Source organism: Antechinus flavipes, chromosome 6, assembly GCF_016432865.1.
Source record: "Antechinus flavipes isolate AdamAnt ecotype Samford, QLD, Australia chromosome 6, AdamAnt_v2, whole genome shotgun sequence".
Classification (NCBI taxonomy): Eukaryota; Metazoa; Chordata; class Mammalia; order Dasyuromorphia; family Dasyuridae; genus Antechinus; species Antechinus flavipes.
In genome coordinates this window covers 241,674,449-241,692,718 of record NC_067403.1, presented here as the reverse complement: position 1 = coordinate 241,692,718, position 18,270 = coordinate 241,674,449, and the positions used below count along the sequence as shown (strand labels likewise).

Below are 18,270 nucleotides of genomic sequence, written 5' to 3'. Positions count from 1 at the left end.
GCTATCTGTGGGACAGTGGGCGAGTCATTTAACCTCGCTGGGTCTTAATTACTGCAAATAAGAGGGGTTGGGCCGATGGCCTTTCAGTTCCCTAGCGGCTTTAGGTCTAGGATACTGGGACTCAGTTTCTTGCTCTGTAACACGGCGAGACCAGCTGCCTCCCAGCCCCACCACGCCACAGCCCCAGTAGCTCTGCGCCTGCGAAAGAAAACGAAACTGCCGCGGCCCCGCCCCCTCTGGAGTCCGGCGGAAATGGGTTCGGGGTGGGGGGCTCGGGGCGGCCTCGGGGGGCGCTCTAGCCAGGAACTCGAGGCTTAATCGCTTCCTCGGCTCCGAAGGCTCCAGGAATGAAGCGAGTCGCGCCGACCCCGACAATTCTCTCGGCTTCGAGGCGCCGCCGGAAGTGACGTGAAGAAGTCGGATGGGCCCGCGCGTCCCGTCGGGCTTTGCGGCGGCGGGATGATGGCGGCGGCGGGAGCGTTGGAGAAGAGTTTCGTGGAGCTGTGCGGCGCCGAGCGAGACACGCAGCGGCACTTCCGTGACTTCTCCGTCAGCTGCTCCGGTACTCGGCGAGCGGGCCTCGAGGCCTCGGCCTTCCTTTCCCCCGAGATCCCCGGCCTTGCAAGCCTGGCATGTCAACGCCCCCCGAGGCCGCCCTAGGTCTGAGACACAGTGCCGGCCTCGGGCGGCCCGGTCACCACCCCCTCCATGCCTCAGTGTCCCCGTCTATAAAAGGAGAGCTTGGAAAGGGAGATGGGATGGGCCTGCGGCTCGGACGTTCCCTCTAAAGATCCCTCCCCGCTGGACCGGTCTGGGTTCTAAAGGCCCTCCCGCTCTTTCCAATCTGGTTTTAAAAGGCCTTCCCGCTACCCTTCCCCCTCTCTCTCCCGCAATCTGGGTTTTAAGAGCCTTCTCGTTCTCCTGCAGTTAGGGTTCGCTCTCTCCAGTCTGGTTTCCAAGGGTCTTCTCGCTCCCTTCGCCCCGCTCCGCAGTCTGGGTTCTAAGGGCCTCCCGCGTCCCTCTGCGGTCTGGGTTCACCCTCTCCAATCTGGTTTCTAAGGGCTCTCCCATCCTTGACATTCTAGGTTCTAAAGACCCTCCTGGCTCCCCCTCACATCTGAGTTCTAGGAGCTCTCCCATCCTTGACATTCTGCGTTCTATGGACAACCTTCATCCCCTGACCCCTGCCTGAGTTCTAAGAGCCCTTCCGCCCTTGACAATCTGGATTCTAAGGATCCTCCCTCCCCTTACTCTCTGGGTTTTAATGTCACATTTTCTCTTCTAAAGTATCTACCTTTCTGACACTTCCAAGGAACCCTCTGACAGTCTTTATGTTAAGTCCCTCCCATCTCTGACATTCTGGATTCTAAAATCCTTTCCAGTTCTGATATTCTAGATTCTAAAGCCCTTCCGAACGCTTACATTCTTTGCTTCAAAGTCTCTTCCATCTCTGACGTTCTCTGTTCTTGTAATGTTCTGGTTAGTTTTCTGGAGGTCTTGGGACCAGCCTTTGTTTCAGCAGAATAATCATCATGAGAATAGCCAGGGATAAAGTCCAAAAGTCTTTATTGTCTCTTTCACAGTCTGTCTCCTTGCCATGGTGCCCGGGCTAACTTTCTGGAGGCCCTTCAGATGGGCCTTGGTCTCAGTGGGGGACGCAGGACAGCCACCACCACAGTCTCTATCTTAAAGTCTGTCCCTGGCTCAGTTTGTCTCCAGTTTATATGCTCTTATTACTCTTACATTATTACAGTATACTGAGTATAAACCAATCATTATATCACTAGGGAACCATTATCTGTTGTAAGATTGAACTAGAGAATTCACATGTTAAACTAGATAACTATTGTCTTATCATTTCCACCGAATTTACACCTTGTTTAACACTTCTCCAGAGTTCTGCCCTTTACATGTTCTTATGTCCATTCTAGCTCTAATGTTCTGTGAGCTATTCTGCTTTCAACTCTTTTAAGTTTCTCTCTCTGATGTTCCCTTTGCAGAGCTTGTGGGTTTATCAGGAGCTGTGAAATATGGGGAAAGTGCTGGTGGCTTCTACTATATGGAAAGCAGCAAGCTGTTCTCTGTCACCAGAAACAGGTTCATTCATTGGTGAGTGTACATTACCACTACCAGAAAGGATATTTGGTCCATATATTCTTGTAAAATGGGGTGACCTTACCTCAAGTGAATAATAGCTTTGGGGAATGGGAAGAGATTTTTTGAAAAATCTAATTTCGAAGTTTTATAGAGAACAAATGTAGCAAAGGGAAATTCTGATTTATATTTTGCTGATTCTCTCCCTGTATAACTTTGGTCACATTTAACATCCCTGGATATCATTTTCCATATCTGTAAAATGAAGATGTTGGACTGTATAACCTCTAATGAATGGCCTTTCTTTCCCACTACAAATTTGCCAGGAGACTAGAAAAGGAAGACAGCTTTATTAGATAGTCAAAAGTAAGGAGTTCTTTATTTGGGACAAAGATAGTATTGTAGTTTATGTACTATGATGAGGAAATCATGGATATGAGGATGGTTGTCAGGATTTTCAATGAAGACTAAACCTATTTCTCCAATTAATCAGATTAGGATTATTTTTACATGTTGAAAGGCTATTATGTTCCTTTTAATTGCTAACTAAAGTAATGGTGTGTAAAGATGAACAACAAATACCTGCCCACATGCTATTCATTCAAGCCCTGCCATAAGTTATAGAAATTAACGATGCATCACCCAGGTTTGTGGGAATTGCCTTTGCTTGATATTATATATCATGATGTTCATACATCACTGTAACTGCAACCATTCTGCATTCATTTGGCATTTACTCTCGGTTTTCTGGGAGAAATTATTAATAATATATTAAACTTGGTATTTCATGGCCAATTCATGGAAACGTCATGGCAACAATCAATTCTTCCATCATATTACATTTTATCATTTCTTGTTCTAGCTTCTTTTAAAGCTCTTGCCTCAAGGGTTATTTCCCATACTCCCACATTTCCCACACAGGTTATTTCCTGAGGTTACTAACAACCTCCCACACTCCCATAATTATTTTGTGTGCATCATTGTATCCCCATTATTCCACCTCAGTAAAACATAAATTTCGTGAGGACAAGAGCTGTTAAATACTTTTTTCTTTTTCTCTCTGGTACCTAAAAGTACTTTATAATACCTAAAATTTGTATAGTGCCTTTGCAAAAGTCTTTACAAATATGTGATTTTCATCACAACCTTTGGGAGGTAAATGCTTTCATTGTCCCCATCTTACAGATGAGAAAATTGAGGCAAACAGGTTAAGTGACTTGTCCTTCAATTTGAAATAACTGAGACGATTTAAACTCTGCTCTTCCTGATTCCATGTCCAGTGCTCCACTTAACTGCCTGGGTTCTTTAAAATGCTTCAAATGAAACTTTTGTGGCGGTTTTTGAAATAGTATGTTCTCTGTATTTTAAATTCAAATATGATTTTGTTTTTGGGACTCTTAGACAGCAATGTGTATGTAACATTGACTAGAAGTCTTTTATCCAAGTTCTCAAAGGGGGGATATTTGCATATAATATTTCATATACTGTCATAAGTTTGATAACTACCAGGAAGTCAGTATTTCTCTCTCTCTCTCTCTCTTTCTCTCTCTCTCAACAGGGTCACTTCTGGCGATACTTTGGAGCTGGTGGAGGAATCTCTGGACATAAATCTTCTGAATAATGCCATCCGCCTCAAATTCCAAAATTGTAATGTTTTACCAGGAGGTGTTCATGTCTCTGAGACTCATAATCATGTGATCATTTTGATTTTAACCAATCATACAGTACACAGATTAGTACTGCCACACCCTTCCCGGATGTATAGGAGTGTAAGTTTGTGAAGTTTCCAGAATGATTATGACTCTCACTAACTCCTAACCTCCCTTTAGTTATCCCTTAGAACATTATCCCCTTGGATTGTGAACAAACTTAATTTCCTTACTAGAATTGTAATTACCAAATGTGCATCAGTTTAAATATTTAAAGGTCTCTTGGAAGACCTTTTTTTGCTTTCTAGTCATCCATTTTTACTTTGAAAGGGAAAAGAGTGATTATTTTTAATATAAAAGTATAAAAGAGTGATTATTTTTCATTTATAAATGGTTCTTATTTTGCAGGAGTTGGTAACCGAGAGTCAAATGCAATCGATATTCACTGATATTGGGAAAGTTGATTTTAGTGATCCTTGCAACTACCAATTAATTCCTACAGTTCCTGGACTGGCCCCCAATTCTACCACTTCAATAGCTTGGTTAAGCAGTGAGGGGGAAGCAATGTTTGCTCTGCCTTCAGCTTCTGGGGGATTATTTGTCCTTAAACTGCCTCCTCATGATATACCTGGTAAGATGGGAATGTGGCATACATCCTGTAATTGTCATATGAGAGGGAAGAAGGGGGTTCTACATCATCTCATTCTGCCTCCTTCCTCAGAAGGAAGAGTCTTCCAAGCATTCCTAACAGACTTTCATTGGCTTAATTCAAGTAATTCCATCTTCCTGTATTTTAAAGCATTGAATCCATAGCCAGTGTTATTTGTTCTATAAATTTGTAATTTATCCCCCCATGCTAGAGTGGAACTCCTATGAGTTTTGCACATAGTAGATACTTGATTAATATTGGTTTGAATTGAGTAAGACCATTTTTGATGTACAGGTCTGTCTGATTCATGTTTTAGTCATGGATCCAAAGTGCTCCTAGAAAGATGAAACCTCTAAAAGAGTAGGAAAATTAAGATTGAGCTCTCATTCTATATAATCTACTCCAGATTATACAAGGGATTATTGGAGATGATAGGACTAAAACATAGGCTCCTATCCTGAGTCACAAACTAATATATAAAATTATAACTATAATAAATAATATTATGGATAATAAAATGTAATGATAAATAAATAATAGAGATATTTATGTGACTAGAAAATTCCAGTAAGAAGTAAAGGGTTTTTGTAAAGCTAGACCCTGATAGCAGGTCATCTTGTTGATGACATATTTTTGCTCAGTCAACATGAGACATTTTTTAATATATTCATTCCCCTTAGGTAAAGATAAAGCCCAGGTTTCTCCCTTCAGTGTTAAATCTTTTATTCTATTTTATTTTGTTATTGAGGACTACTTTAAATAAGGAGAACCTCAAATATATTTTGTTCCTTTTTGTTCTTCTAGGTGTTATGTCAGTTGTGGAATTAAAACAGAGCTCGGTGATGCAACGTTTGCTTACGGGCTGGATGCCCACAGCTATCAGGTTAGTAGTAGCTTGTAAAGAAGTCATAAAGATCTGTACTGGTCTAATTTATGCCTTGGCCTTGATTTTTTTAAAGGCATACAAAAACGCCAACTTACAGAATTTGCCTTCTAATAGAGAGTGTTGTATTAATTCCGAAGTATTTGTTAAGTATTTTGTAATTAATGGCATTAAATAACATTCTAGAGAGGAAAAGTTTGTAGCATCATATATGTTGAAAATAAACACCAGAGAATCTATTAGTTATGGTTCGTTTATACATTTTTCATATATTTCCCACAGCATCCATTCTGTCCAGCACTTTTCATGGCATGGGAACATATACACAAACATATGTTTATATATGTATATGTTGTGAAATTTCTAAATCCAATTTCATCTAGAATAATTAGTAGAAAATGCTTGTTTCTTAGAACAGATTAGCATATGAAGAAAACATACTGTTAGAATGAAACAGTTTTCAATTATCAATTATTGTGTTAGGTCAAGTTCAAATGTATTGTACAAACTTAATACGAGTCCAAAATTAGCCTATGTAACTGGTAATAATCCTATTCTAAAACAGTATTTTTAAAGTACTTGAACAGATGATAAACTATTGCTGCTGCTTATTGATCAAAAGTACCTGAAAATCTCCAAAACTCTATTATCTGTGTACCTCCTAAGTGACTACTCTCTGGTTCTGCTATAGTTCTGTATGCTTATATTTTCAGGGGTGACCAGAGCCCTTCTGACCGCCCCCTCAGTCTCTCTGTTCACTGTGTGGAGCATGATGCCTTCATCTTTGCACTTTGCCAGGATCACAAGCTCCGGATGTGGTCATATAAGGTAAAGGCCTGAGGAGCCATTGACTTTGGGCCCATTCTCATTCTTAGATTTATATTGGAAAGTGAATGATGAGAGACTGAAACTGATTGTGTTGGTCAGAAAGATAATTAGATCAGAATTTGTGGAAATCTTAACTTTGTCAAGAGATTTGTTTTCATACATTTTAGTTTTTACTTATAATTTCTAAAATATAACAGGAATAGATTATAGTCAATATAGTCAGTAGTATTATATTTTGATAAAATTAAACATTAAAAAAAAAAACCTAAAAAAATCATCATGATACCAATTTCCTTTTTAGCATTTGCCAAACTGAAGAGAAATGTTTCACCATACCCTTTTATGTAAATAAAACCTAACAAGTTGTTTAAATAAATGGTGATAATGAATTTTGTGGTAGTGTACTTGGCTTGAACATTTCTGATGATAAGAGGAAGGATCTTTAACGACTTTTTTATCTCAAACAGGACCAAATGTGCCTGATGGTAACTGACATGCTAGAATATGTACCTGTAAATAAAGACCTGAGACTAGCAGCTGGGACTGGCCACAAATTGCGCCTTGCCTATTCTCCTTCCATGGGACTCTGCCTGGGTGTCTATATGCATGCGCCAAAACGGGGGCAGGTATATGATGATGAGCATTTTCATTAACTTTACATGGATATTTTAGAGCCACTTTATAAAGTGAAACCCTTTGTCTTTTAAAATCTAATCTCATGAATTTATCTTATTGAATATTTCATACAAAAATAAATTATCATTTGTGAGACACCAGCAATTACTGTGGGAACATGGATAAGTCATTCTTATAGCTCTCATAATTAGGCATTTTCTTAAATGAATGAATCTATAAGAATTTAATTGCTTACATACAAGGAACTGCATTAAGTGCTGGAGATACAAATACAAGTGGGATAGGCCCTCCCCTCCAGAATTTTTCTTTCTAAAAGGAGGAGACACATAGAGGGAAATGTTGACCAAAGAAGGGAGATTTATTCTGAGGAGTCATAGGAACATTGAATTGATCAATACAACAGTTATTTAGTAGCACTTTCCAGAAGCAGTTCATTTGAGTACTATGTCCAAAACAAGAGATGAAAAGCAAGTTGAAACATGCAGCAGTATACAGATGGGAGGTGGGTAGATGATTAGATGAATGCCCCCTTGTTTTCTTCATTTTAAAGAAAATGCTGACACTTCCGAAATTTGCCGTGAAATTTCTAGTTAGTTGCAATATTACTTTGTGGTTCAAAAGAAAAATTTTTGAAAGTTAAGAATAGTATTTGAATTCAACCACCCTTGATTATGCTGATTGTTTGATCACCCTCCTTAAACATTTGTATTTCAACAGTTCTGCGTTTTCCAATTGGTGAGCACTGAAAATAACCGCTACAGTCTAGATCACATTTCTTCATTATTCACATCTCAGGTGGGTTCCCGTGGTAAAAATCTCCATTTATAAACTAGTGATCAAGACCACAAAACAGTATGGTTTAAGAGGCTTCATGCTATCAAATAAGATTTTACTGCACACATGAATGTGGTACTATCCTTTTAGTTTTTGATGTAGTTACCTTTTCTCTTCCTTTTTCTTAGGAGACCCTGATTGACTTTACCTTAACACCCACTGATATTTGGGCTCTGTGGCATGATGTTGAAAACCAAACAATTGTAAAATACATCAATTTTGAACAGTAAGAGTTTTTTCCTTTTTTATGACCCTACCCCACTGAAAACATACCCATCCTTGAAAAACAGGATGACACGATTTATAACTGTGGTTTGTTTGTTTTTTTCCTCAATAATATTTTTCCAAATACATGTAAAGATAGTTTTTAGTATTCATTTTTGTAAGATTTTATGTTCCCAGTGTTTTCTTCCACCTTCCCTTCCCTTCCTTCTGCCCAAGATAGCAAGTGATCTGATAAAAGTTATGCATATACATATATATGTCATGTACATATGTATGTATGTGTCATTTTAAACATATTTACATAAATATATTTCCATGTTTATCATGTTATACAAGAAAAATCAGCTCAAAAAGGGGAAAACCATGAAAAAGAAAAGGCATACCAACAAAAAGAAAAGGTGAAAACAGTATGTTTTAATCCATATTCAGTCTCCATCGTTCTCTCTCTGGAGGTGGATGACTTTTTTCATCCCAAGTCTAATAGAATTGTCTTGGATTGCTGAAAAGAACTAAGTCTATCATAGTTGACCATCCCATAATCTTGTTGTCACTGCATGCAATGTTCTCCTGGTTCTGCTCACTTCACTCACAGTATCAGTTTATGTTAAGTCTTCACAGACTATTCTGAAATCAGCCTGCTTATCATTTCTTATTGAATAATAATACTCTTATAATCACATACCATAACTTATTCAGCCGTTCCCCAGTAGATAGGCACCCAATTTCAGTACCTTGCCACTACAAAAAATGCAGCTACAAACATTTTTGTACATGTCGGTCCTTTTCCTTCCTTTATGAACTTTTTGGGATACAAATCCAATGGTAATACTGCCAGATCAAAGGGCATGCACACACTAGCTATGGTATTTATGAAAGATATGGCCTTGGATTTGACCATTTTGTTAGACTTGAATTGCCTTCTTTTTAGAGAAAAATAGCTCTATTATAAACATAATTTATCCTTGTAAGTTTTAACAGAAAAGGAAAATACTATTTCTTGTAAGTAATGCTACATTTCTGGAACTTACTCGTAATCTGTGTTCACTGCTCCCACACTAAGACTATTATTAGACATATAATTTTTTAAGCTTTTCAGATCTTTCTGAGTAGCAATCTTGGTAACATAAAACTTGTGCTGTCTGGAAAATGACCAGAGTAGCACTGCTTAGTTTCTAAGGGTTCCTTCCAATTCTAAAATCCTAGCATGTAAAGAGGAAGGGTTGCCCTGGCTAGACAACTCCGACAAGTGAAAGGGTTTTTTTGTTTGTTTTGTTTGTATTATTCTTCTGAATATTGGAAGGGCTGGCAGTTTGGAATAGCCTGCTGGACACTTACTGAGAGCGTGAGCTTAAAGTAAAACTCTGTGGAGAGTTGGTTATGTGGGTCATGATGTCATCAGCTTGTCTTTGGGTGGTCAGTGTTACTGTCCTGACAGGTGTGTTCTTGTTCAGTAATGTTGCAGGTCAGTGGAACCCAGTTTTCATGCAGTCTCTGCCGGAAGAGGAAATCACTATCAGAGATGACCAAGATCCAAGAGTAAGTGACACCCAATTAAAGTCAAATCTTAAGGAGTAAGAGGTGACTAACTTTGTGTTCTCACTTTCACTTTAACTGGCTTTCACAGATGGAAATCCCACTCAATTAAGCCCTTATGAGCTCTCAGAGGATCTTGGAGGTCCATTGCAAGAGCAGTAGGGGTAGTCAGGAGACCTGGCTCATTAACATTGGTCCTCACCTGCCAAAAGGGAGTAAAAGTACTTGCCCTCCCTAACCCTCAAGGGGTCAAATGAAAGTCAAAAAACAGTTTGCAAACTCAGATGGTATTCCTATGGAAATTCATGGTGGTGGTGTGCAAAAGACTAGAGCTGAAAAGAAGGGGAAACACTTCTGCCTGATTAATTTGGGGGCCCCAGAATTCTGTTCAAAACCCCTATTTGTTTTCTTTTCTAATGTGAAATACTTCACATTAGAAGCCAGTGTTCCCTAGAGAGCATCAGTTTTGGAGGCTTTCCATGTTGCAAGGCTCAGCATTTTACCATACAGTCACCTTCAAGTACTATATAAATGTTGGCCATAATTAATTATTACCATTTACATATAAAACGGGGATGATGGCCTCTGCAAACCTAACCCACCAGGTTGGCTTAAGAATCAAAATCATCTAGATAATCGATAGAAAATCCTGTGAAAACCTTAAGAAATGATGCAAGTAAGAATTCTTCTCTTTGAGCTACAGTGTAACAATGTATGGTCTAAAAAGGCATTTTCTAGTAGGGAATTTCCAGCAGAGTTGTAGTGCTATTTTAAGTGGGCAGTGCAGCTTCCTATTCTCATCCTCATCTGCCTGTAATCCATTTAACCTGGGACTTGTGCAGCTGCATTCTTCCAAGGAAGCCCATCAAGGGTAGCTTCACCTAGTAGAAGGAAAGCAATCATATTTCATTTCACCTTGTAGAGATTTGAGAGCTGCTTTTCTGATCAAATACAGACGTAATGTCCATATTGTGACTAATGTGAATGAAAATGAAGGAATTTGGGCTCTTTTTTTTTTTTTTTTTAAATGAAATTTTTCAGGATCTGTTTTCAATCTCTTGGCTTTTGCTGACTTTGCTTTACGTTCCTACAGGAGACATATCTAGAGAGTCTTTTCACACCTGGACGATTCACAAATGCCGCTATTTTCAAAGCTTTACAGGTTAGCAAGAAATTAATCCATATTTGTTACTAATATTTTGTGTTTTTATGCAAGAAATAGTAAGTGATAAATGCTTTTCATTTGTTAATTACAATGCATCCATGTGAAGAGATATGCTAACAATTACAGTGTAAAGAACTACTATTTTTTCAATTAAATTCAGCAAGCATTTAATCAAGGACATACTTTGTTCAAGGCAGTATATAAGGCAATGGGGATATTGTCCCCATCCTAAAGCAGCTTAATTCTACTAGGGTATAGAACAGATAAGTAAATACAAGATAATTTGAGGAAGGAGAGAGCATCAATAACTAGGGGATCAGGAAATCTTACGGGGGAACTCCATGAAGGCAGCTAGGGATTCTAAGAGGTAAACAGCAGTGCATTTAGCTATAGAGGATAGTTTGTGCAGAGGCAGGAGAGAAAATGTTGAATTCCAGAAACAGCTAGTCCAATTTGGCTGGGACTGAGCATGCAGTGACAGGGAGTAGTGTGATATGAATTTAGAAAGTAACCAATGTTAGAGCCAGATTGTGCATACAGGGATTTCAGTACTAGGCTAAGTTGTTCCTACAGGCAGAAGGGATGTTTTTGAGCAGGAGAGTGATATGGTCCAGATCTGAGCTTTAGAAAGAACTCTTAAATTAAGAGGCTATTGCTGAAATCCTAGAAAGGGGTTATGAAGACCTGGATTAGAGTGATGAATATCTGTATGAATGGAAAGAATGCAAGAGGTGTTTTGGAGGCCAGATTAATAAGGCCTAGTAACTGACTCTAGAAGGTGAGGAAGAATTAAGAATTGCATTGACTTCAGCTATAAAGATTTAAAGATAGGGGGAGTGGGGCACTCTTTAATAAAACCTCTAACTTCTTGGTGAAGGAATTTCTTACAAGATATCCTTTCCAAATTCCTGCCAGTATTTCCTGGCTGTAATGCCACGAGACATCTCCTTCCAGTATAAAATGACAGCTGAGCTCATTCCTTAGATTGTCCACCCTTGGAAGAAGTACTGGGAAGACCTGGGCTTCATCTTAATTGGTAATGTCAGGCTATAATAGAAGGAATGTGGGTTTCTTTTGGTTTAGAAAGCATAAGGGATTATTTTTTACCAAAGGATTTTTCATCCTAAGTTTTTCTGGTAACGTTGAGATAAAATCATGAATATTAGAGTTGGGAGCAGCCTTAGTGAACAGCTGTTTTAATTTCCAACAGAAAGCAGAAATCTCTCGTATATCATCTGCCAGGGCATCAAACCTTGGATGTGCCAGGGCTGCATTTGGGACAGAAAAACCATTACCTCACACAATAGAGCTCTAATTGTTAAAACTTGTTAAGTTTAGGTACAAATATGCATCCTTTAAAACTTCTAGCCACTGGACAACAACAAAGCAAGTCTTCTCTTTCACATGACTTTCCAACTACATCTTTTTCTTTGACTCCACATACTCAGCTCCCTCCATCCATTATATGACAGAATTCCAGGACCCTGGTCACTTCAGTCAGATCCTGTAGAGCACATTGGTTTGCATATGTCCCTCCTAAAATATGAAGCCAACTATTGAACACAATCTTCAAGGTGTGATATGTCTGTTAATGAAGCCTAGTATTACAGTAACTGCTTAGGCAGCCCCATCATGCTATTAATTCATATTAAACTTGGCAACTAAAATTTAGATCATTTTTCATGTAACCTTGTTCCCTTCCATGTCTCCTCCAGTCTGTGTAGGTACAGTTGATTTTGAGGGGATAGAATTGAGTTTTATTCGTATGATATTTCATGTCATTGATTTGAGTCCAACATTTCAGCCCCTAAGATTGTTTGAATCAAAATTCTGTCACCTCACTTATTGTTCATTTGCAAAATAGTTAAGCATTTCCTCTACTTCCTGAAAGATGTTGATAAAAGTATTGAATGAGGCTAGACCAAGGGGAGAGCCCTGTGGTGCTCGTTATCTCTCTCCATTTTAACACTATGAGACTATTATCTGGCTTTTAGGTGCAGGTACATAATTAATTGGAATTCTACCTTATAATGCAATCATGTAACCCACATCTTACTGCTTTCCTACAAGGATTCCATGAAAGTCTGTCGATTATGATGCTAAAGTGAAGAATCAGTATGACAGTCCATAAATCTACCAGCCTAGATATTTGTTTGTAACCAAATATTTCCCTTTTCAAAAAGTAAATAATTTTACCTAACTTTTTCTTCTATATTTTTTAACTTGTTTTTTAAGGAAACAAAGTTTTACACAAATTGTTCGTTTGTTTTTTTGTTTTTTTGTTTTTTTTTTAACATAGGTTTTATGGATATCTTGCTTTTGTATCACAGTCATTTCTGGATATACTTTGCCTCCCCACCAAGCTTTGGAATTGATTCCTCCCTTATAAGAAAGAAAAATAATTCAGCAAAACCAGCTGATAAAGTGATTATATCTGACAATGAAGGCATAATTAGGCCCTTATTGTTTCCCATCTCTATGCTGAAAGGAGGAAGATAGGCTTTCCTGACTGTGTTTTATAATCATTATTGGGGAGGGAGGATTTTCCTTTATTAAGCCTTTTACTTGCTTTTAGTAATCTTTTTATCTGTATTTTTTTTTAGTACTCTTCTAGCTCTGCTGCAAATCATAAAAATCTTCCCACATTTCTCTGAGTTGCCCTTTGTCATTTCTTACTGTACAGTAATAATCATAGTATGCTTGTTTGTTCAGCTATTCTCCAACCAATAGGTAGATAATTTTGTTTCCAGTTCTTTGTTCCACAAGAAGTGTTACTGTGAACATTTTGATGCATATACTAGACGTTTCTACTTTTTAATTGCATGGGAGTGTATTCCTACTATTAGGATCAACTGTAATCTTTTTTTCCTCATGTAAGTCAGATTTCTTTCCCAAAATGCTTGAATCACTTCCTAATTCCACCAACAATGTTTGGTTTGGCTTTTTTCTAATGCTCCACCTTGTTCTTTTCTAAAGTCTAAAAGACTTCCTTAAGATTGTTTTAGAAATTTGCCAGTAATTACAGGCAAGCCTGTTTTATATCAACAGAGTTAATCTCTTTGTCCTCTTAAAAATAGATAGTATTTGGCTCATCTCATCATTAGCATCTTTCTTAGACCCCAGTTTCTGCTCCTGATTCTCCTATTCATTCACTATGTGGTCTCAGATAATTCAACTTCATTGAACTTTCACTTCCTTATCTTCAAAATTAAGGTTGCATTAAGGTATGGCACCTTTCCCTGGTCAGATTGGCAAAAAGAATTAAAAGCAATGAAAATCAGTGTTGGTGGAATTGTGAAGAAATATATATGCTCATTCATTCCCTTCATTCTACTCATTCAGGTGGAATTGCAAATTCCAAAGCAGAATTTGTTTTGGAGAGCAGTCTGAGAGTACACAGGAAAAATTAGAATAATCATATCCTCTGACTTAATAGGGTAAGACTACACCCAGTACATGTTGTCAAAAGCAGAACAAAGGGATCTGATAATGTTCATAAATGTTCATTGCAGCATTCTTTGCAATTGCTTAAAAACAAACTGGATGCAGCCAAATTGTCAGACTATGGGCATGGTTAAATAAATTATGATAAATGTGAATTCTATAATGGAATACTCTGATTCAGCTAACAATGACAAATATAAACTCTATAAAGAAATCTAGAAAGATCTTTATGAAAGAATTCAAACCGCACCCCCCACCTTCCCCAAAAAAAAACACCCCAGAAAAACAGAATACATTTTTAATTCTGCCTGCAAATGAATAAAAGTAAACTTAAAAAAAAAAAAGTATGGGAGATCTTAGGCCAATGACTAAAAACCTATGATAGCTTATGTGTTGAAATTAAATGGTTCTAAGCAAGCTTAATTTTATTGATGTTCACTATTATGTTTATAATCATTTGATGTGAACTAAAATGAAGATGTAGATGGTCTCTGGTAGTTTTTTCAGTTTTAGAATTCAAATTCCTTCAAAATCTATGCTCATTGGAAAAGTCCCCTGTAAAATGGGGATTCTTGCAGTTTCTTGTGTTCAGGACCTGGTTAGCACTCTGGTGACAGCCATGGAATCTTCACAGAATAATGATTTTAGATACATAAAATAAAATACAGAGGATTACCTCTTCCCCCTCCTCCTTTAAAAAATGTTGAGATATAGTTACCAAAAAAATACTGTTTAAAAACAGACCTCAGGCTAGGAATCCCTAGTAAGCCCTTTTCTAGAGTTGTGGCTTAAATTATTGGAATGATGAGCCTGACTAGTTACAAAATCCCTCTCATAGCAATTATAGACTTGCCAGTCTGAGAGTATTTTTAACTGAAAACAGTAGTTAAATGATTAGGGCACAGGAGGGTCTTTTGCCTTATTCTATCAAAACATTTGATCAGTGACTTGGAAGAAAATAGGTTGCATATTTATCCAGTTTACAGACCTAATGAAGCCAAGGGGCATGACCAAGTTAAGCATGTCCAACGTGACCAAATATGATGGCAACATTCTGGAATGAAGAGCTAAATCCAGCATGATGAAATTTAACAAGGGTAAATTCTGAGATTTGAAAATCAGGTATGAGATGCTTACAACCCTTTCTTTGAAAAAGTGGTGTTAAGTGAGTATAAGCTCTTTATCAATCAACAGTGTGTATGACCCAGCTCCTAAAAACACTGCTGTGATCTTGGGCTGCATTAACAACTCAACAATAGCTAGCCGTACTATAAGTTAGCCGATAATCAGAATTACCATGTTCCTTTCTGGGTACTACATTTTATTCATTTATTCAGATTTTTTGTTTTTATTTAATTCTTGATTTTTTTATACCACTTTCATTTTCAAATATAGTCTTTTCCCTCTCCACACCTCTAACCAACGAGTCAACTAATAGAAGAAGAAGGAAAGCAGTTAGTAAAACTAAACACAACAGCCAAGTCTGACATTACATGCAGTATTCCATATCCATAGTAGGTACACACACATACACATACCCTCCAGGAAGAATATTAAAAATCTCTAGCATATCCAAAAGAGGAGATTCAAAACTCTGGCTCTTTGAGAATCTCTTGATTGTTTAGAATGTTTAGTCTGAAAAAGAAAAGACAAAAGGGGGATTCTTGTATCTGTATGTAAGTTTGTACTGCCCAGCGCCTAGTATATAGTGTATCACACAGAGTAAACTTTGATGACTGGATGAATGAATGAAAATGACATCTACGAAGCACTCACAGAGGAAGAGGGTTCAGGCTTGTTCTGAATTGTTCAAAGAACTATGAGGACTAAATGATGGCAAATAGAAGAAAGCAAATTTCAGCTTGGCACATAGAAATATCTAAAAGATAGATCTAAAGATAGAGTGGACTGTCTTAGATAACTAGTTCCCTATTACTGGAGATGTTCAAGCAGATAAACACTTCTTGAAATCATTTAGAATAAAAAACTGCTTTAGAGCTGAGGTCCCTTCCAATAAAATGTTTTCCTTTTTCTCTTAATTAGATTTATTAAGAATTACATAGCTAGGATTTCTTTTTTTTTCTTTTTTCTTTTTTAAGTATATTCTGATCATTGTGAACAGTTTATCTTTTTAGTCTTTACCCATGAGATTATAGCAGTATCTTTTTGCTTAACTCTTTGGAGCCTAAGGTACATTTTGCTTTATTTTATTGTTCTTTCTTATTAGCTACTTAAGGTGGGGATTGTTTATTTACTTTTGCAACCCTCCGTAGCACTTAGCATAGGACCTTCCTTGCACCTAGTAGGTACTTTGTAAATATTTATTGAATGAGTTAGTGTCCAATTATGCCCCCGTGTTTCCTTTCCTCACTAATACAAACTTCAAGATGACGTGGTCACTTTCTCCCAAGGTTCCTGTCACTTCCACGTCGCCAACCAGTCCTTGTTGATCAGAATTAAGTCTAGAATAGCAGTATTCCTCGTTGCTTCCTCTACCTTCTGAGAGATGAAATTGTCAACAAGGCAAGTCAAGAATTTTAGATGCTCTACTTTTAGCAGAATTAGATTTCCAACAGATGTCAAGATTATTGAATTTTTCTGTTATTACTATAGCTAGCTTCTATACCGTTTTTGTAATCTGTATGAGGAAGGCATCATCCATATCCTCTATCTGGTTGGGTGTTCTGTAGTATATCACCTCAGTATTGCTTCTAGTCCTACTTTTATCCTAACCTAAATGGTTTGGGCACTAATATTCATCACTCTTTATATGAATACATAGAAATCAGGAGGAAGCAAAACCAATTCATTTTGCAAAAATGTAATTTACACAACTTTTCAGGAAGATATCTGTTACAGAAAACAAAGTATACCTATTCAGTACTGTACATTTTCCTGCAGTATTATGATGCCATCTTAATTAGAATGTTTTGATTAGGTTTGGTGTATTGCATGATATACTAAAATGTGATTTTGTTTAGATTTTCCGTCGAGGAACAGAGAGAAATTTGGATCTTTCCTGGAGTGAGCTCAAGAAAGAAGTTACTTTAGCTGTTGAAAATGAGGTGAGATTTAAGTAGAAAAATTACAACTTTATAGAACCTTACATGTTTTTTCATCAATATTGGTAAGAAAATAACTTTTTATTAATAAGAAATATAAATATGTGAACTTTTAAAACTAGAGCTTCATAGGTAAATGTGTAAATTTCCCTAGTGAAAGAAAAAAGTGAGACCAGTATAAAGTCATAGCTCCATTTGAACCATCTTGTATAGAATTCTTTTTAATGAGAATGCTATTACTTTGGGAAGAATTGCATTAATTGAATTGAACTAATATTTTAATTTTATTTATTCTTCTGCCAGCTCCAGGCAAGTGTGACAGAGTACGAATTCTCACAGGAAGAGTTTCGACAGTTACAAGTTGAATTCTGGTCCAAGTTCTATGCTTGCTGTCTTCAGTACCAAGAAGCACTCTCACGCCCTCTTGCACTGCACATGAACCCTCATGCAAATATGATGTGCCTATTAAAAAAAGTAAGGCTAGAAGCATGCTGAAGGACTTCCTACTCTTCATTAGAATCCTCTGAATGATCATCTGCTACTTTGTAATTCCTTATAACCATATCATAATTTTTCCTGTAGTATTGCAATTCATTTGGAGTAAGAGATTGTCCCCTATTTCTTTGAACATATTAAAATTAACCAGAAGATTCACATTTCCAGGGGTTCCTCTCTTTTCTTGTGCCCTGTGCCCTCGTGGATCATCTCTATCTCTTGCCTGATGAGAATCTTTTGACAGAGGATGAGACCACCATTTCTGATGGTAACGATAATTATTTCCTTTTTGAATCTCCTTCTTCAGCCTTTTATTCCCTCTCCTGATTTCAGAGAGATACAATACATGATATTCTCTAGAAAAGTCTTTGCCACCATAGGTATTCAAGCAAAACTGATTGGGTACAAATGTTTTCAATGTGCATGCTTATGAAAATTGTCAACCCTGCCTGTTTAAAAAATACTGTTTTTTAATATTCACGTCTTTAAAGTTAAGTGGGATTTCTTTTCCTTATAGATTTAGATATTGCACGTGATGTTATATGTCTTGTCAAATGCCTCCGATTGATTGGGGAATCCATTTCTCTGGAAATGTCATTCATGATGGAAATGGCTTGCTATCACCTTCAATCTCCAGAGAGGGCTGCAGAACAGATTCTGGAAGACTTGATCGCGAATGATGTGTAAGGGAGAACTTAGGGTAAAGTCTGTTTCATAATGGAGATTTTAAAAAATCATTGGTATTAAAGTAATATGGTAGAAATACATTTCAG

At 37.4% G+C, this 18,270-nt stretch overlaps 1 protein-coding gene across 1 annotated transcript in view; it reads left to right on the top strand.

Annotated features, from left to right (window-relative positions):
• The first annotated feature begins 431 nt into the window (after positions 1 to 431).
• NUP160 (nucleoporin 160) overlaps positions 432 to 18,270 on the top strand; it is a 44,689-nt gene continuing 26,850 nt past the window's right edge. The window contains exons 1-15 of the mRNA XM_051963812.1: positions 432 to 562; positions 2,001 to 2,109; positions 3,653 to 3,863; positions 4,152 to 4,374; positions 5,197 to 5,275; positions 5,989 to 6,103; positions 6,571 to 6,729; positions 7,457 to 7,534; positions 7,702 to 7,799; positions 9,250 to 9,334; positions 10,425 to 10,493; positions 16,922 to 17,005; positions 17,306 to 17,476; positions 17,666 to 17,765; positions 18,015 to 18,180. Coding sequence (XP_051819772.1) covers positions 460 to 562; positions 2,001 to 2,109; positions 3,653 to 3,863; positions 4,152 to 4,374; positions 5,197 to 5,275; positions 5,989 to 6,103; positions 6,571 to 6,729; positions 7,457 to 7,534; positions 7,702 to 7,799; positions 9,250 to 9,334; positions 10,425 to 10,493; positions 16,922 to 17,005; positions 17,306 to 17,476; positions 17,666 to 17,765; positions 18,015 to 18,180 — 1,850 coding nt within the window. The 5' untranslated portion in view covers positions 432 to 459. The remainder of the gene's footprint in view (positions 563 to 2,000; positions 2,110 to 3,652; positions 3,864 to 4,151; positions 4,375 to 5,196; positions 5,276 to 5,988; positions 6,104 to 6,570; positions 6,730 to 7,456; positions 7,535 to 7,701; positions 7,800 to 9,249; positions 9,335 to 10,424; positions 10,494 to 16,921; positions 17,006 to 17,305; positions 17,477 to 17,665; positions 17,766 to 18,014; positions 18,181 to 18,270) is intronic.